Consider the following 20019-nt stretch of genomic DNA (forward strand, 5'->3'; position numbering starts at 1 on the left):
CTAGATGGGGCAGGATCTGAACCCCACTTGCCCTCATTGACCTTTGACTGCCAGGGAGCATAGTATGTATGGTTTGGGCCCTAACTGGAGAACTGCCTATCAGGATCAGAACTGTAGCATTCATTATCCATTTAGAAGGGAAACTAGAAAGGTCATAGCCAGCGAGCTTCAGGAAAAGAATCATGTAAACCTTCCTGGGTCTTTCATGGCTTTAAGAAACAAGTAAAGATTATCTAAGATAGAGTAGGGAAGTGGCAGCTAGAGCAGTTTAAGGGAGAGGCATCACAGATTGCAGGGGGTCTGCCAAGCCTCAGATGGAGAGTGCTCCAAAGGAACACAACTCATATGGTGATGATGTGACCAGAGCAGCCTAAGCAGAGAAGAAAATTCTAACATTTAAAACAGCATTATGTAACTCTACTTATATGAAATTCTAGAAAATGCAAACTATAAAGGCAGAAAATAGATCAGTGGTTGCTTAGGGATGGTGAGAGGTACAGATCACAAAGAGGCACAAAGAAATCTTAAGGAGTAAAGGGTATTTATTATGATGATGGTTTCACGGGTATATACATGTGTCAAAATTCATCAAATTGTATTCTTTAAATATGTGTTTATTCTACATTATTCCTCAATAAAGTTGTGAAATAAAGTACAATAATCTTAAAAAAAAAAAAAAACCCACATACCATTAGTCCCAGTTTCAAATGCCTGGCATGAAAGGTGTGCAGATGCACAGAACTAGTCAGAGTATGTAGCTAACTTCCATGACAAAAAGCCCAAGGCACAGGGACCAGCCATTCTAGGATAAGAATTCATAAACTCTGAGTTGACTAGCTCATGTCTGATTTAGTAGAAACATATACAGTAGAAACATAATAGAAATATAGTAGAAACAACATGAGACTTTGAAATCAGAGAGATCTGGGGTCCAATCTTGGCTCTATCACCACAGAGCTCTGTGGCTTTAAATAAATTTAGTGTATATGAACTTTAATTTCTTCATCTGTAAGACAATTTCTGCTTCACAAGACTGCTGTGAATATTACCATTAACATACCTTTTTTTTTTTTATATGAAATTTATTGTCAAATTGGTTTCCATACAACACCCAGTGCTCATCCCAAAAGGTGCCCTCCTCAGTACCCATCACCCACCCTCTCCTCCCTCCCACCCCCCATCAACCCTTAGTTTGTTCTCAGTTCTCAACAGTCTCTTATGCTTTGGCTCTCTCCCACTCTAACCTCTTTTTTTTTTTTTTTGTTTCCCTCCCCCATGGGTTTCTCTTAAGTTTCTCAGGATCCACATAAGAGTGAAACCATATGGTATCTGTCTTTCTCTGTATGGCTTATTTCACTTAGCATCACACTCTCCAGTTCCATCCACGTTGCTACAAAAGGCCATATTTCATTTTTTCTCATTGCCACGTAGTACTCCATTGTGTATATAAACCACAATTTCTTTATCCATTCATCAGTTGATGGACATTTAGGCTCTTTCCATAATTTGGCTATTGTTGAGAGTGCTGCTATGAACATTGGGGTACAAGTGCCCCTATGCATCAGTACTCCTGTGTCCCTTGGATAAATTCCTAGCAGTGCTATTGCTGGTAACATACCTTTTTTAAAAGATGTTATTCCTTTTTTTAAGTTTATTTTGTTTTGAGAGAGAGACAAAGAAACACAGGGGAGGTGGGGGAGAGGGAGAGAGAAAGAGAACCCCAAGCAGGCTTCATGCTCAGCACGGAGCCTGAAGCAGGGCTTGATCCCATGACCGCAAGATCATCACCTGACCGATTATCAAAAGTCAGAGGCTTAACCAACTGACCCACCCAGGAGCCCCACCATTAACATATCTGAAGTGCCTGGCACATCTAATAAAGGACAAAGCCATTAACTAGTACAACAAAAGTTACATGGTATGGAACTATTTTTTTGGAAATAGCTCTACACCCCACAGGGTATCACAACAGTACATCCTAATGCAGTACAATACATATAACTTACAAAATATATGTTGACTGTTTCAATAAGGCTTCCTGTCAACAGTAGGGTACTACTAGTTAAGTTTTGGGGAAGTCAAAGCTATATATGGGATTTTGACAGTGTATGTATGGCGGGGGTGGGGGTGTAGTGTAAATCAGCACCCTTAATACCACCACCCTGAGTTGTTCAACGGTCAACTGTATATAATTTCTTATGCTAAAGAAACAGTATGCAATTCCTAATTTAGCAGCAAGACTGCTATGCACCATGAACATTTTGGACATTTTTTCTATCCCAAAAATGGTATCCCAGAAATGTTAAACTCATTTTTCTAAATTTTTTTTTTTTTAATTTTAAATTTTTGTTTAAATCCAGGTGGATTAACACACAGTGTAATAGTGATTTCAGGAGTAGAATTTAGTGATTCATCATTTACATATAACACCTAGTGCTCATCCCAACAAGTGCTCTCCTTAATGCCCATCACCTATTTAGCCCATCCCCCTACCCACATCCCTCCAGCAACCTTTTTTCTCTGTATTTAAGAGTCTCTGGTTTGCCTCTTTTTATCTTATTTTTCCTTCCCTTTCCCTATGTTCATTTGTTTCTTAAATTCCACATGAGTGAAATCATACATGTATCCTTCTCTGACTTATTTCACTTAGCATAATACACTCTAGTTCCATCCACGTTGTTGCAATGGCAAGATTTCTTTTCGATGTCCGAGTAATATTCCATTGTACATATATGCCACATCTTCTTTATCCATTTGTCGTCAGTTGATAGACATTTTGGCTCTTTCCATAATTTGTCTATTGTTGATAGTACTGCTATACACGTCAGGGTGCATGTGCCCCTTCGAATCAGCATTTTTGTATTTTTTGGATAAATAGCTGGCAGTACAATTGCTGGGTCATAGGGTATTCCTATTTTTAATTTTTTGAAGAACCTCCATACTGTTTTCCAGAGTGGCTGCACCAGTTTGCATTCTCACCAACAGTGCAAGAGCGTTTCCCTTTCTCTGCATCCTCGCCAACACCTGTTTCTTGTGTTGTTAATTTTAGCAATTCTGACAGCTGTGAGGTGGTATCTTATTGTAGTTTTGATTTGTATTTCCCTGATGATAAATGATGTTGAGCATCTTTGTGTGTGTCTCTTAGTCACCTAGATGTCTTCTTTGGAAAAGTGTCCATGTCTTTTGCCCATTTTTTCACTGGATTGTTTTTTGGGTGTTTACTTTGGAAGTTCTTCATAAATTTTGGATAACCTTTTATCAGATGTCATTCGCAAAGTCATTTGCAAATATCTTCTCCCATTCTGTCAGTTGCACTTTAGTTTTGTTGTTTCCTTTACTGTGCAGAAGCTTTTTATCTTGATGAGGACCCAATAGTTCATTTTTGCTTTTATTTCCCTTGCCTCCAGAGACAGGTCTACTAAGAAGTTGCTGTGGCCAAGGTTAAAGAGGTGGTTGCCTGTTTTCTCCTCTAGGATTTTGGTGGTTTCCTGTCTTACATTTAGGTCTTTCATCCATGTTGAGTTTATTTTTGCGTACAGCATAAGAAAGTGGTCCAGTTTTCCCAACACCATTTGTTAAAGAGACTTTATTCTATTGCATGCTCTTTCTTGCTTTGTAAAAGATTAGTTGGCTATACATTTGTGCGTCCATTTCTGGGTTCTCTATTGTTCCATTGATCTATGTGTCTGGTTTTGTGCCAGTACCATACTATCTTGATGATTACAGCTTTGTAATACAGCTTGAAGACCAGAATTGTGATGTCTCCAGCTTTGGCTTTCTTTTCTCACATTACTTTGGCATTTGGGGTCTTTTCTGGTTCCATACAAATTTTAGAATTCTTTGTTCTAGCTCTGTGAAAAATGCTGGTGTTATTTTGGTAGGGACTAGTAAACTTGTTTTAAAACATGGTGAAACGTTTCAAGCTTTCACACAATAAAGATGACTTGATTCAGCTGTTACTTCTTCTGTTCAATTTTGTTGTGTCATAAGGTATTCATAATTTAGCAAAAATCAAGTTTTCTCAGTTTTAATTGCTTTTAAAGACAATTTGAAACATATCTGACCCTCCTGGAAACTACTAGGCAATTCTATCTTGTCCTAGCATTACAACATAATTCTATTAAACTAATCACATATACTCATTCCACTGAGTTCTGCTTTATGGAGTGGACATTTTCTTAAACCAAATGTGAAAAACAATGCTCTTAAAATGTCATATTATTTCAGTATGAATAAATTTTAAAATGTAAAATGAGAATCACAAAACTTTGGGCATTTTTCTTGAATTTCTAGGCTGAAATGGCTTTCTCTCAGAAATAGCTTTGAAATATATCTCTATACAGATAACAAGTGACTCTTAAGTTGAACACAGTACACTTGTAAATACCCTCAAATAAAATCTGTCTTTCTTGAAAATAAAACTCTTGTGGTGCCTGGGTGGCTGTCGGTGAAGCGTCCGACTTTGTTTCAGGTCATGATCTCAGTTCATGAGTTTGAGCCCCACATCCGGCTGTCATCATGGTTCTCACTTTGGATCCTATCTCCCTCTCTCTCTGCTCCTCTCCTGCTCACGCTCTCTCCCTCTCAAAAATAAACATTAAAAAAATAATAAAATAATAAATAAGGGGCGCCTGCGTGGCTCAGTCGGTAAGTGTCTGTCTTTGGCTCAGGTCATGGTCCCACAGTTCATAGGTTCAAGCCCCGCGTTGGGCTCTGTGCAGCTCAGAGCCTGGAGCCTGCTTCAGATTCTGTCTCCCTCTCTGCCCCTGCCCTGCTCATGCTCTCTCAAAATAATCAAACATTGAAAAAAATGTATTTTTAGTAAATAAAAATAAAACTCTTACAGGGAGAGCTGGCTGAACTGCATATCCTGTTTTCAAGTCCAATCTATCTTTGGATTGGCTTAAAATATGTGTATTTCCATCCCTACAGGTTCTTCTTACATGATTCACACTCCTCCCAACAGAAGTTCCTTTCCCCTGAAGCTGGGATTTAGTCTTCTGAGACTTCTGATGTCATGACAGAGTATAGTGAAGTGATGCTATGACTTCCACAGTGCTAAGTACTAAAGAAGATCCAGGTTCTGCCAGGCTCCACCTCAAAGCCCTGAAATTATGTCCAAATGCCCTGGAGCCACCATGCTGTAGATCTTAAGGAAACACTGAGCCAGTAACAGAGAGATGATGCTTAGAATAGCTCTATAGCCCAATGAGTTAAAAAATTTTTGGGGGGGGGGGGCACCTAGGTGGCTCAGTCAGTTGAGCATCCAACTTCGGCTCAGGTCATGATCTCACGGTTCAAGCTCTGCATCGGGCTCTGTGCTGACAGCTCAGGGCCTGGAGCCTTCCTCAGATGGAAGCTCTCTGCTCCTCCCCTGTTCACACTCTGTCTCTCAAAAATAAAGATTAAAAAAATTAAAAAGGAAAAAAATTTTTTAAAGCTCTACATCTAATGTTGGGGCTTTAACTCACAACCCTGGGATCAAGAGTTGTATGCTCTACACCATTTGCAACTACATGGATGGAACTAAAGGGTATTATGCTAAGGGAAATTAGTCAAAGACAAATATGACTTTGCTCATATGAGGACTTAAGATACAAAAGATAAACATAAGGGAAGGGAAGCAAAAATAATATAAAAACAGGGAGGGGGAAAAAACATGAGACTCTTAAATATGGAGAACAGGCGAACTGGAGGGATTGTGGGGAGGGTGGATGGGCTAAATGCGTTTGGGGCATTAAGGAATCTACTCCTGAAATCATTGTTGCACTATACGCTGATTTGGATGTAAATTTTAAAAACATATTAAAAAAAAAAAAAAAAAAAGAGTTGTATGCTCTACCAAGCCAGCCGGTGTTCGGCGTTAAAGCTTTTAAAAAGGACCTCAGAGCTACCACCTGACTATTTAACTTTATAAGACCCAAAGCAAAGAGTCCAGCAGAGATGCTCCTGAATTCCTGACCTGAGATTTTAAGTCTGAAGCCATTAGATTTCAGCTGATTTGTTACACAGCAATACTAACACACACTGGTGATGCCAGTTATGTGGGTTCAGACTACACCTGTACCTTTTAAGTCTGGCTCACACTGCACCCACAACCCTTTCTCTCTGCAACATTGGTAAAGTAAGTCTATAATCTTAAAACAAGTGATGACATAGAGAAGTTAACACACAACTCAATGTATCTGGTTCCTAAACTTAGTTCACTCACCTTACCACATGGGTTTGTAGTGAAAAACATCTCTCTCCCTCAAGACTCCTTATAAGTTTTTTCCTGAGGCCCCATCTATATACTTTACACAAGCGTTGTCAACTCAATCCAGATACTGGAAGCCCCAAGGTAAATTATAATCAGACTTGAAAAATGTTAGATTGGGCTGTTAACACTTCCTAACCAAATATAAGCGGAACCTCAACAGTGGCTTACTTTCTAGGTGCTTTTACAGCTACATTTTTTGTAATTTAGAAAGTCAGGTTTGTATGAAGAGAATTGTTACCTCAAGTAGTTTTGGCTTTCATGTGCTTTGGTCCTTTTAAAAACTATCATTTTAGGGGTGCCTGGCTGGCTCAGTCAGTAGAGCATGTGACTCTTGATCTTGCAGTTGTAAATTTGTGCCCCACACTGGGTGTGGGATTAGAGACTACTTCCAAAAAATAAAATCTTGAAATAAAATTACAAAAAATAACTATCATTCTAACAATCAGTCTAATTTAGATTACTTTCTACACCCAATGTAGGGCTCAAACTCACAACCACTCCTCCAACTCCCCGCCAGGGACCCCTAGATTTACAAATGAGGATTAGTTGGGGTGCCTGGGTGGCTCAATGGCTCAACAGTTAAGCTTCCTAACTCTTGATTTTGGCTCAGATCATGATCTCAGTCATGAGACTGAGCCCTGTGACAGACTCAGGGGCTGAGCTTAGAGCCTGCTTAAAATTCTCTCTCCCTCTCCCTTTCCTTGCTCACTTGCACTCTCCCCCAAATAAGATAAATAAATAATAAAATAAAAACAAATGATATTAGCAAACTCATTAGGAGTTTTTAAAGTATAGTACGTGTTGCAAAAATCTGATTATATGCTGAAATTTACTTCTCAAAATATAACCACAAATATTTATTCATATTTCAATTTAACTACAACTAAATCAAGTTTTTTTGAAAATTCAAGTATGTTTCTTAAAAATATAGGAACTCTCTTGTTTGACAAAACTTGAAACACACAACAATTTATGAGTAGGGATCAGAGTACTAAACCAACAGTGGTTAATTTGCATTTTTTTCCTTGAGGTTTTAACACTTAATCCTTTCCATTTTAGCATTAAATCTTTAGAAACTAGTTTTCAAAATAACCATCAAGTCACAGACAAATCATGAACAGCTGGGTTTATTTCAACAGTAAGTTTGAAACTCTCGCCTTAGGCAAGAGTACTACAGTAATTCTATCAGGAATAGACAATTTCCTACACTGTCAAATATATAAAAGTTTCTCTTGCACTTTCCTCAACACTGATCAACAAGCAGATCCAGTCCACATTTGCTTTGATCAATCTACTGAGTTAACCCGAGCTTCTTCTTCAGAGACTCTGGCATCTCAGGTGGAGGAGGGCGAGGGAGCCTGAAGTAGACCTTCACAGAGTCATAGATGAACCACTGTAGCGCAGTCAGAGTGCCAATCATGATGATACGGGCAAAGAGTCCCTTCCATACACCTGGTTGAAACATAACACATGAATGAGAAATGAAATATACCTAAGTGTTACTCTTGGTTTAGAGGAGCAAAAAAGAATCCTACCTTTAAATCCAAGTCTCTGGAGGACTTGAGAAGCACTGCTACCTTTCTCTTTATTCAACACAGATACCACAGAATCAGCAGGGTGAGAAACAATTGCACAGAAGACTCCAGCTGAAAAAAGTCAAGATAAATAATCCAGCATGGGATCAATTTAAAAAATTCATTAAGACAACCAACAACCTTTTCCTAATTTTTAGTTATTTAAAAAAAAATGAAATTTAGAGACTGACAAAAGTTATATGGCAGTCTACCCCATGTAAAACAATCCTCCAAAAGTCTTTATATTCACATTTTAATCAACACTTTGTGTTAAAAATGTATACTTGAGGGGCACCTGGGTGGCTCAGTCAGTTGAAAGTCTGACTCTAGATTTCAGCTCAGGTCATCATCTCGTGGTTCCTGAGATCAAGCCACACGTAGGGCTCTGCACTAGCAGTGTGGAGCCTGCTTGGGATTCTCCCTCTCTCTCTCTGCCCCTCCCCCGCTCACACTCTCTCTCAAAATTTTTAAAAAAAAAAAGTATTCTTGAAAAACAAACCAAAAACCCAAATGATGAGGGAGTGAAATCAATACATGCCAAAACTTAAGACATGCAAACGAGAAAACAATTCTTTCAGAAGCTAACAAGCATTTATGAATCCTAGAAGGCATATAAAATGCTATGGGAAGACTTCTTTGGAATACTTTTTTCCTCACAAAAAGAGGCCAATGGAAATGATTATTTGTTCTTAATTTCATAAATATGCTCTAAATAATTCATACCTATGTAACCTGCCACAAATGTTACAACCAGTTGCTCTGGCTTTGAACATTCACTTCGGGGCTTGGGAACCACAAACTTGTACAATGCTTCAACAGTACGTTCAAAGCACGCAAATTTCATCATGGTGTATGGTATCTGTCTCATCCAGAGAGGAGCAACTCCCTTGTAGAATCTAGGAAATCAGGAGACTTATTTTACTCAGCTGTCTTTATTCACCTAGCAGAAATTTTCATTATTAACAGAAGTGTCCGCACACCAGTCAAGTCCTGATAGCAAAAAAAAATGGCAGCACAATTGCATGTCATTTCTATCAGAACCTAGGACTAACATGCAGGTATATTTATCTCACATGCCAATGACTCAAGCACCTTTGACTATACAACCGAAGAAGTTGCTGGATGTTTCTCTGACTGGAACTACAAGAAACAGAAAGTTTACAAGTAGAACTCAGTTCAAGATTAGCATCCACAAAGGTGGATCTAAGGAAGCATGTTGTGGCCAGACTATATGCCAATTCTTAGCTGGTAAACACAGATGACAATTCTAACAAGCTCTTCCCAGAAGTTAACAGTTAATGTCAAATATCGAGTTATCTGCAGACTGACCAGTTCTTTCTTAAGAAAAACCTGTAATTCAGGGCTCATGCTATGTATCAACTTGTCCTTGCCCGTTACGTTCTACTTAAGGGAAAACAGACATTAAATAACATAATAGTTTAAAAAAAAAAAGTTTGGGGGCGCCTGGGTGGCGCAGTCGGTTAAGCGTCCGACTTCAGCCAGGTCACGATCTCGCGGTCCGTTGAGTTCGAGCCCCGCGTCGGGCTCTGGGCTGATGGCTCAGAGCCTGGAGCCTGTTTCTGATTCTGTGTCTCCCTCTCTCTCTGCCCCTCCCTTGTTCATGCTCTGTCTCTCTGTCCCAAAAATAAATAAACGTTGAAAAAAAAATTTAAAAAAAAAATAAAATAAAATAAAATAAAAATAAAAATAAAAATTAAAAAAAAAGTTTGGTAGGTTTACTGCTAACAAAAGCACTTCCCTTCTTATACTATAACTTTAGACAAATGTTTACTTACGCTTTTAAACCTTCTTCTTTATACATTTTGGGAGCTGCATCCCTCAAAGTGTTGGCATAACCTGGTTGGGTTTGAATTCGAACCTTAGCAGCTTCCATAGGAGCCAGGGCAATGTCAGCAAAGAATTCAGCACTGGCAGAGGCAGCCAAATACAGTGATGTGCGCCAGAGATAGGCATTCTCCTAATTGAAAAGCGTAAGAAGGAACATGTACTGCTGCTGCATTGGCTGTTTTCAATTAAGGGACAATTCAAGGAAATAGTTACATTTCAGGATGAGACTGAAAGTTTATAATCTCTCATAACCTTATCAACCATAGTACAATGTGAATTATTCTTTGAACATCTAGGTTCCAACATCTAGTTGGCCCTTGAACTACACAAGGAATCCGAGACCTCTTTAAAAAACTCAAAATCCAACTTACTTGGGAATGAGCACAGTAGAATAAAAACAGCACTGAAATTTTAAAAAATGTATTTTTTCTCATTCGGTCTCTCCTGATTTAAAGCATGTTGCTTACCCTTTTTGAGACCATTTCTTCAGTTCTAAAATAAGGTGAGCAAGACCAAAAAAGATCCTTTTTGGTCTTAAACTTCAGGTTAAAGCTTAGGACTTCAATTTCAAAGTTAAATTACATACCTCTCCAAGCATGTTGCTATACAAGACTTTGAAAACTTCATAAAAGCCAAACTTGCAGAGCCCCTGCATAGAGTAGCCAATGAAAGTCGGAGCCCATCCTTTAGCCAAACCACGAACACCATCCTCTTTCAGTGTAACTGAGAATCCATTAAATATGCCCTTGTACTTTTGGGGGTCCACCTTTATTTAAAACAAGAAGAAAAAAATTAATTTAACCAAAGAGCTATCACTTCTCATAAATATTAAATTTTGCTATTATTAGTCTTTCCTTTTGGTTCTATAATAAACTTCAGTAACTACACAAAAGATAGATAAATACAAGTTCACTGCATGGTATCAACTGAATATCTAGAATTATCTCTGTAAATGTAACTTTATACATTAAGGTCTTTCAGTCAGAATTAATTTGGAAGGTTACTTAAGATGGTAAAATTCCTAGAAAAATACATAAAACTGACTCAGATTTTTCACCATCCAACTCTACCACTTTAAAAAATTTAGTTTTAAAGCTACTGCCTAGGTAATAAGTCTATATCCCTAATGTATGTTAGCCTGTTAAGCAGTTTATACTACGAAGTTTTATGAAGTTAAGACAAATTTAAAAAATACAAGCTGAGGGGCGCCTGGGTGGCTCAGTCGGTTAAGCGTCCGACTTCAGCTCAGGTCACAATCTCGCGGTCCGTGAGTTCGAGCCCCGCGTCGGGCTCTGGGTTGATAGCTCAGAGCCTGGAGCCTGCTTCCGATTCAGTATCTCCCTCTCTCTCTGCCCCTCCCCCGTTCATGCTCTGTCTCTGTCTCAAAAATAAATAAACGTTAAAAAAAAAAAAATTAAAAAAAAAATACAAGCTGAGAAGGTACATGGACATAATGAGAATTTATCTTTTGACTTAAGAAATTAAATTCACCTCAAGAGACGTGCGTTAAGTTTCAGCAAAGGTATATTTCATATCCATTCTATTAACTAATGGGAAAAGAAAAAAAAAAATCTTATTTCACTATATCTGCCAGTACTAAAATGGCTGGTATACATCACCTTCCTGCCTGCTAACATTATTTCACTTTCCTTTACTTCACCTTCCTCTCTTTTAGGTAAGTGGACTTCTAATCCTGTTTGGGACAAATAAATTTTTGACGTTTGATTATTTTTTTTCAATAATCCTAATTTAAAATATTCTAATTGCAAAAAACTTTTATGTAAACATACAAGAAGCTATGCCTACATAATTTTAACACTAAAATAATGAGTATTTTTTTAATGTACATAATGTTCTGCCCTGATCTTATCAGTAAACAGGGACATGAAGTTACTTCAAAAATACACAAATGATTACCCACTCTGTCATGTAACTGCTTATAAAATGACAATTTGGGAGCATAAAGAACCGGCAGGCCTTGAAGAGGAACTCTAGTCAAAACAGTCCAGCAGCAAAAAAAAAAAAAAAAAACATTTATAGCCAGGGTTTGGGATCCAAAAATCTGCCTACAATTTTATTTTTCAAAGAGAGGCATTCCAGGGCATCTGGCTGGCTTAGCCTATGGAGCATGCAACTAACTCTTCATTGCAGGGTTAAGTTTGAGCCTCATGTTGGAGGTTACTTAAAAATAAAATCTTGAGGCACACCTGGGTGGCTCAGTCAGTTAAGTGTCTGACTCTTGGTTTTGGCTCAGGTCATGATCTCATAGTTTCACGGGTTCAAGCCTCACATCGGTTTCTGTGCTGGCAGTGTGGAGCCTGCTTGGGATTCTCTCTCCCTCCTCTGCCCCCCACCCCGACTCAAGCAGTCTCTGTCTCTCTCAAAAAATAAACAAAACAAACAAAACCGATTAAAATAAAGATCACGAGTTAAGAAAATTTGGGTTTGGTTTCCTGAAGTTTCTAGCAGTTGTAATGTCTTCAAATTTGTGAAGCTCTTTAAAAGTATTTGCAATTAAATCACACATGGAAGATACATTCAATGTTGCCGTCTCAATACAAACCTGCATACGGCATTTCACTAAATCCAGAGGAACGACAGCAGTGTGTGTCAGACCACAACTTAAGACCCCACCAAAGCCACACAGTGCATAAAACTTCATGGAGCCATATTCGCAACTGTACTCTGTAGTAAGACAAGACACACCATGCATTTCAATATAAATCTCATGTTACTGGTTATCAACTTACCTCCTGGACAGTTAGGTTTCCACGCAGCTTGTTAGATGCTTATGTTTTACAACTTAAAAGCCATGCTTCAAAAATACACTTTTAGTCCAGCATGCAAAACAAACCTGCATTCTGCATTTAACCAGATCTAGAGGAACCAATGCTGTATGTGTTGTGCCACAGCTAATAATTCCTCCAAGTCCACAAAGGATAAAGAATCTGCCAGATCCATAGTCACAGCTATACTGCTCTGTTTGGTTGAAAAAAAAAAATCAGGTAAATATTTCTTCAGAGATGACTAAGGCCATGGGAATGAAAGAGAACTAAGATTCCCTGGGAGATAATGCTATCACAACTGAACAACTTTGGCCACTGTTTACAATTAAGTTGAAAGATAATTTTCCACCTAGTTTAACAAGACATTTACTACCAAAATCAAAGAATCATTTAGATTATGAAGGTACTATGAGACATTACCTATTACCTATTTTGCCATACTAAATGTTTCCTACAACATTAATAGCTCTTCCAATTAAAATTAAACTTCAAGTTATTAAGTGCTAATAAAAACACACTTCAGAGTACAAACTCAGAGCACTGGACAAATAAAAAGCTTGCAAACTTCTAAGTATACCCCAGCCACTAACCAATACTATCTCCACCTATGGATTCATATAAGTATAAAACGAAACAGATTCCTGCAGTCAAATACATTTACTACTACACAACAGTATAAGGACTTTTTTATCCACACTAAAGACATAACAAAACACATAAAGGATTTAAAAAGTTTAGATTTTACAGGCACACGATATAGATAACATCTACAGGACTCCTATAATTTGGTGTTTGGATTTCTCTGTACATTACACTCCGCTGGGATTCAAAACACACAATTAAGCTAAAGTTGAGTCTAACCAAAAAGAATCCGGAGAGATAAGACTAAAGGGATCCCTACCAATTACTATGGCCTTTTAATAGCCTATCTGGGGCTGCTGTCACCTCCTCTACCAATTACATTAAAACAAGAGACCCAATTATCTCTTACACCTTGGGTCAAGGAATATTAGACTTTGGGAATACTTATGAGAGGAAGGAGTATTTTTAATAACCAAAGTCAAATCAAGTAACAGACAATACAATTAGAAAGAACTGCAGGTGGCCTGCAGCTACGAAGGAGAGTTCACCCAATACTTAGCCCGCTGACCAGGCAGGTTACTGAGGAGAAGATAAGACGCTAGTGACGGCCTCTATAGCTTTACTTTCTCGAGGACGTGGAGGTCACAGAGGGAACTGTGCCTAGGCCGTTCCACGCCCTTGAGAGAGGGCCAAGGATCCGACACACGGCCTAGGGCGGAAAGGGCTGACATCCTAGGACAAGCAACTGGGCGCCGTCCTGTGGTGCAGAAAACCAAGTGTGTCCTTCTCCGTCCTCTAGGCCACTAAAGCCGAATGAGCCACGACGAACATAACGACCGAATCGGGCTAGGGTCTAAACTCACCTTCCACAGCGGCTGCTGCCAGATTGCGGGAGCGGCGGGGCGGACCCGGAGGCCCCGCGGGGCTGCTGCGGGGGCCCGCGAGGCCATCGTGTACCAGCTGCAGGTGGGGCGCGTTGAAGGGGTTTGCCCGCGCCAGATGCGCCACAGACGAGAACATCTTCCTAAGGGAACAGGGAGCAGCGGTCAGAAGAAAGGCAAAGAGACCCGTCAGACCGCCAAAGTCACCGGCACCCTAGGACCCCGACACGGGCCTTCCTTCTGCCCGCCTCCGCGCCCTTGAGGAGGTCATGGCGGCCTCCACAAGGGAGGAGGTCGACCAGGCCTGCAGTCTAAGCAGCTCCCCACAGGGATTCCATTCCCCGCACCCACTGGGGGGAAGACCCGGCACACTCACTTCCTAAGATGGCGAACACACAACCGCTCCTTCGGAAAGGCTGCGGCTCACAGAGGCCGAACGTCCTCCTGGCCCTTAGATCTGTGCCCTTCGCGCGTCGTCAGCGTGACGCACGTTACGCGTCACTACAGCTGGGGCACCCATTGGCGGAGAAGAACGCCGGTGCCGTGGCGTCATCACGTTCACCTAGCAACCGGATCCCCGCCCCCGCCTGCCCCGGCACTTCCGGCCCGGCTTCTGCGCCGGAGGATTCGTTCTGCGCAGGCGCACATTCCGGGGCCGGGTTTTTGAGTGGTGTGCGGTAGTGCTCGGTGACCTCCTGTTTTTGTCTGCCTTCACCTTCAAGAGTCTTTCTTTGACGCAGGAATTCCAGACTTTTACATTTAGATGAGTCCCAGGGTGGTACTCATTTAAACAAACAGAAAAAAACCCCTGAATGATGGATGATACATTATTTCGGTGTTGCAGTTAGAATGTTACTGCAGTATTTTGTGTTAACAACGTCTGCCATTAAGGTACTTTTTTTAAGTTCCATACATTGACATTACACATAGACATGTCTGCATTTTCCAATAGACCACAGGAAAGTATTTCAAAAGAAAATGTGCAACAAGAACTCTTTAGACAAGACAGCTTGGGGGTTCATCACAATAGTTTATATGACATATTAAAACATTCAATAAATGCATTTTAACACTACTTGATAAACCAGATTGAAAGTGATTGGCAGAAGATTTGTTCAATAAATTTAGAAAACCATCATTAGACTCAGTTAACTGGGGGAGTTGAGTAGTTTAAACTCCTGTTAGAATTCTGGCTCTGACCTTGTCCTGGCTCTTGATAAAGTAACTTTGGGAATTCACTTGATCTCTATAAACCTGTTTCTTTAAAAAAAAAAAATTTTTTTTTTCAACGTTTACTTATTTTTGAGAGACAGAGAGAGACAACACATAAGGAGGGGAGGGGCAGAGAGAGAGGGAGACACAGAATCCAAAGCAGGCTCCAGGCTCTAAGCTGTCAGCACAGAGCCCAACGCAGGGCTTAAACCCACAAACCATGAGATCATGACCCAGGCTGAAGTCAGACATTTGACTGAGCCACCCAGGCACCCCTGAACTTGCTTCTTCAAAGTAGCATGGAAGCAGGGAGCAGCCCCATCGGCTTGTACCGTTGTACAGAGCCTGTGCGTGATTTAATGCTCTGTTGTCACCATTTTGGAATTCTTAATAATTTGTGAACAAGAGGCCTTCATTTTGCACTGAAATTACAAATTACAAATTACCTGGTCCTGGGATGAGAGTAACATCCATCTTGCAGAGTTTATGAGAACTCAATGAGACAATGTCTGTCTAAATGTGGGGATTTTAGCCAAGATGCAGAGCTGGTGAAGGGGTCACTGGATGGTAAGTTACTAAGAAGGTAGGGGAAATCTTGCTAAATTGACCTAACAGGATTCTTACTGAAGGCAGGCCAAGATAATCAGATATTACTTGGGGGATGATGAATTTGATAAGGTATTGAGGGTGATCAGATATCATGCCTAGGTGGGGTGCCTGGCTGGCTCAGTTGATGGAGCATGTGACTCTTGATCTCAGGGTTGTAAGTTCATTTCCCATATAGAGTGTAGAGATTACTAAAAGAATAAGTAAATTAAATAGATAACAAGGTTGGGAGATTTTTTGCTAACCTAAGTTACTAAGGTGACAATTCTTTTTTTTCCCCCATTTTATTTATTTATTTATTCTTCATTATGGTAAGTGTACTCTTCTAAACCCCATCCCTATTTCACCCATCCCCACACACACCTCCCCTCTGGTAACCATCAGTTTGTTCTCTGATGTTAAGAGTCTATTTCTTGGTTGTCCCTCTCTCTCTCTCTCTCTTTTTTTTCCTTTGCTGATTTGTTTTGTTTCTTAAATTCCACATATGAGTGAAATCCTATGGTATTTGTCTTTCTCTGACTTATTTTGCTTAGCATTATACTCTCCAGCTCCACCCACGTTGTTGCAAATGGAAAGATTTCATTCTTTTTGACAGAATTCTTGCTATAGGTGGGCTCTTGGAGGACATGTCCAAGGACAGTCCTAATTGAAAAGGAAGCTCAGAGGAGCCTAACTAAGGTCTGGTCAAGGAGAGAATTTTTGTCAACACTTTCCTATTCAGGGAGCACCTGGCTGACTCAGTTGGTAGAGCATGTGACTCTTGATGTCAGAATCATGAGTTTGAACCCCACCTTGTGCAAGGAGCCTGCTTATAAAAGAATAATAATTTTAAAAAACCTTTCCTATTCAGTGTACCAAGTCTGGCATTTTAATTTCATTTAATATGAGCTACCAGTGAATTTAAATTTCAGCTAAACTGTCAAAGTCCCTCTCAGCAATTTGAGCTAAAACGATGGACTGAGACACTGTTTACTGTACCCATATCAGTAAGTTTGGCTTGGTCTGGGTGCCTGGGTGGCTCAGTCGGTTGAGTGTCTGACTTCGGCTCAGGCCATGACCTCACAGTTCATGAGTTTGAGCCCCACATTGGGCTTGTTGCTGTCAGCCCGGAGCCCGCTTCCGATCCTCTGACCCCCTCTCTCTGTTCCTCCCCCACTTGCGATCTCTCTCAAAAATAAATAAACATTTAAAAAATAAATAAAGTGGGCTTTATCTACCATTATATTCATTCTGTTCCATTTTAGTTATCACTACTTATAAAATTGTCTCCAAATTTAAGAGCATAAAACAATAAACAATTATTATCTTACATTTTCTGAGGGTCAGGAATCTGGGAGAGGCTCAACTGGATGGCCTGGCTCAGGGTGTGTCATGGGTTCGCTGTCAAGTGTTGGTTGGGACTGTGGTCTTTAGGCCTGGAAGACGTGATTCCAAGCCCCCTAACTTGGCCATTGGCAGGACACTCCAGTTCTTTGTCAAATGGACCTCTCCATAGAGCTGCTTATGTCATGGCTCCCCCAGAGTGAGTAATTCAAGGAAGACAGTAACAACCAAGAGAGAAGCTGCAGTGACCTTTATAACCTAATCTCAGAAATGACACACCAGCACTTCTGTATTTTATTGATCACAGACCAATCCAGATACAATGTGGTAGTGTGGTAGGCATCTTTGGGCCATCCTGGAGGGTGACTACCATGCAGCCAACCCAGCATTCTTTGTCTCCATCCCCATACATGTTGCCCAGGTTTCTGTCAATATAAATTTTGCATACTATTTATCTTCTAGGATCTCCTGCAATGGGTATAAAAGCTGTGAGAGGTGCTGATAATAAATCTTGAGGAGGATCAGCAGACCCTACAAGGCAACCAACTACCTCAGGATGGGTCATTACAGATTTTACAGGTAAGGAGAGACTAAACTCCTCAAGCAAAGGAGGAAGGGCTGTTAATGGCAAAAGAGGTCAGCAAATTTAGAAGTTCACGATCTTAGTGTCATCAATCTGCCCATAGGTGCCCATTACCATTCCAATATTCAGGCTCCCACTGCTGCTCAAAAACAAAAACAAAAACTGATTTTAACATGAGACCTTCAAGATTGGAAATTCAGTTGTAAATCAGGATTAGATTTTGGATTTGGTAAGATTTCTGATCCTTTACTAGAACTGAACATTTAAAGCCCTAAGCTCATCACATTTCTTTTCCCGCAGTTATCCAACATAATTAGGATAAACCAACCAACTCCATTGTGTTTCTTATTTTTGTTAAAAAATTTATAGAAGCGTCTACATGGTTATCCAAAGCCTTGCCTTATTTAGGCACTTGATTACAGTTGTCCGTCACCATAGGTGATGATTTAAGAAACTGTTTTTCGTAATGAATCCCATGCACAACCAGTGTCACCTTTATCATTGACAACTGGTCATCAGAGCCTTTAAATCCAATCAGATTGGATAACCCAGAACAAATTCATAGAACCCATTTTGAAGGTTTAGTTTTTCTGGAATTACTTCCAATACCATTGTCTGTATCGGAGTTTGACCAGAGAAGCATAATCACTATGAGTCATATGAAATAAGGTTTATTTTAGAGACTAGGTCTTTAAAATTGTGGGAGCTGGAGAAGAAGTTTCCTCTGTGTCTGGGGTTTCATCTGAAATTGCAATAAATCGATAGAGCGTACAATCAGGCAGGAAAGCTGGACATGAAGTGAGGATGAGCAGGGACAAACTGGAACCCACAAAGACAAACTGGATCTCAAGAGGATAAACTAGACCATGCATCTGTTTCTTACTACCTACAATGTCAAAAATGCAGGTACCTGCAGGAGCCATGCTGCAAGTGCTCATAGGAGCCAAGGTGCTGCACATGCATCTGGGCCAGGGCTCAGAGAAACTGAAGAAGGTCCTGGAGTTGCTGAAAGAGTTCCTCACTTGGCCACTGCTCCACTCCCAGGTAAGCCAGCAGATCAACATGTGTGTGCGTGGGCTGCTGTAGCGCCTCACATCTTACACTGACCTTCAGAGCGTAAGTGCTTCACTTCTGCCTTTGAAATCCTGCACAGATTTCCCTTGTGGCCAATTCTAACACAGAACCATATTTGAGAGATAAACAGAATTGGAGATGCTAGAGAAATAGGACATTCAAGTAGAACTTTCCAACAGGCATTTGTAAACTTACTAGAGATTAACACTTATCGATTTGAGGATCATCGCTGCATGGGCAAATCACAGAAAATCCTTACATAATTCCTACCACAGCCATCTAATAGAGGGATATAATAAATTATGCAAGGTAGACTGAAGTTCCTTTTCCTAAAAAAGGGAAAAAAAACAAGTAATATCCTCAAGCGCCTTAGATATTGTCTTTTTTATTAGAAAAAATTTTTAATTTTTTAATGTTTATTTATTTTTGAGAGACAGAGACAGAGCACGAGCAGGGGAGGGGCAGATAGAAAGGGAGACACAGAATCTGAAGCAGGCTCCAGGCTCTGAGCTGTCAGCACAGAGCCCAACACAGGGCTCAAACTCACGAACCCCGAGATCATTACCTGAGTCAAAGTCAGACGCTTAATTGACTGAGCCACCCACGTGCTCCTGATTAGAAATCTTGCTTGTTTATTTTCATGTCTCCATAAAGAGAATAGGGAGAAATTTATCTTTTTCTATCTGAAATAAGATAAAATGGACTTCACAATGGGGCTGTAATTTCCATTCTGAAAAGTTCCAATGATCACCATCCTTCTTTGGAAGGGTATCCTAGGTTGAGCCTAGAGTACCGTGGTGTAAGACTGGAGGCTATCCCTTTACCAAAGTACATCCCAAGAGTACAAAGTGCGCCCTGAGCTCTGGAGCCCAGGTAAAGACACTTGAAGTTACCCATCTTGGTGCAGGGGAATGAAAACTGTGGCAGTTCTATCTGCATATTCAGGGATATTGTATTTTATAGGAAATAAAGGCAGGGGAATACTCTTACCTAGTCTTTATCTCTTGATATTTTGAAATTTCCTTCTTTCTGCAATTAAAAGCATAAAATATGTTTTATCTCAGAGGAGAAGCATACCTAGATATGTCAGACCCTAAAATAGTCCTCATAGAAACTGCACATATAGATGGCAACTTTAGTCACTCAGTGGCTCTAATCTACTACCCTGACAACTTTTTAAAAACTTTTTTTTTTAAGTTTATTTATTTTTGAGAGAGAGAGAGAGAGAGAGAGAGAGAGCCACAAGCAGGGGAGTGGAGGGGCAGAGAGAGAGGGAGAGAGAGAGAATCCC

The 20019-nt window shown here is 40.1% G+C and overlaps 1 protein-coding gene and 1 non-coding gene across 3 annotated transcripts; both read right to left on the reverse strand.

The window, feature by feature from the left end:
- Positions 1–7370: 7370 nt before the first annotated feature.
- Positions 7371–14458, reverse strand: SLC25A3 (solute carrier family 25 member 3). 2 transcript variants are annotated; one of them, XM_025926359.2, is made up of 8 exons: positions 14307–14458; positions 13913–14073; positions 12245–12366; positions 10268–10447; positions 9630–9811; positions 8557–8729; positions 7795–7905; positions 7371–7711 (listed from the first exon to the last, which is right to left on the reverse strand). In XM_025926359.2, exons 2-8 carry the CDS (start codon positions 14067–14069, stop codon positions 7551–7553), a joined length of 1086 nt encoding a protein of 361 aa, XP_025782144.1. In that variant the 5' UTR covers positions 14070–14073; positions 14307–14458; the 3' UTR covers positions 7371–7550. The 2 variants fall into 2 exon arrangements, with proteins under 2 accessions (XP_025782144.1, XP_025782145.1); XM_025926360.2 differs by lacking the exon at positions 12245–12366 and adding an exon at positions 12536–12660.
- Positions 8801–9051, reverse strand: LOC112863964 (small nucleolar RNA SNORA53). The gene has a single exon (XR_003223911.1). It is a non-coding gene; the product is annotated as a small nucleolar RNA SNORA53 (small nucleolar RNA).
- Positions 14459–20019: the final 5561 nt, after the last annotated feature.

The sequence above is a fragment of the Puma concolor genome, chromosome B4 (genome assembly GCF_028749965.1).
Source record: "Puma concolor isolate L17-30 chromosome B4, mPumCon1.1.hap2, whole genome shotgun sequence".
Lineage (NCBI taxonomy): Eukaryota > Metazoa > Chordata > Mammalia > Carnivora > Felidae > Puma > Puma concolor.

Coding starts and splice junctions, on each gene's coding strand:
- SLC25A3 (XM_025926360.2), bottom strand. CDS start 14,069: ATGTTCTCGTCTGTGGCGCATCTGGCGCGGGCAAACCCCTTCAACGCG. Junction 12,661..13,912: donor GGCAGCAGCCGCTGTGGAAG/GTGAGTTTAGAC, acceptor TCAACCAAACAG/AGCAGTATAGCTGTGACTAT. Junction 10,448..12,535: donor TGGTTAAATGCAGAATGCAG/GTTTGTTTTGCA, acceptor TTTTAAATAAAG/GTGGACCCCCAAAAGTACAA.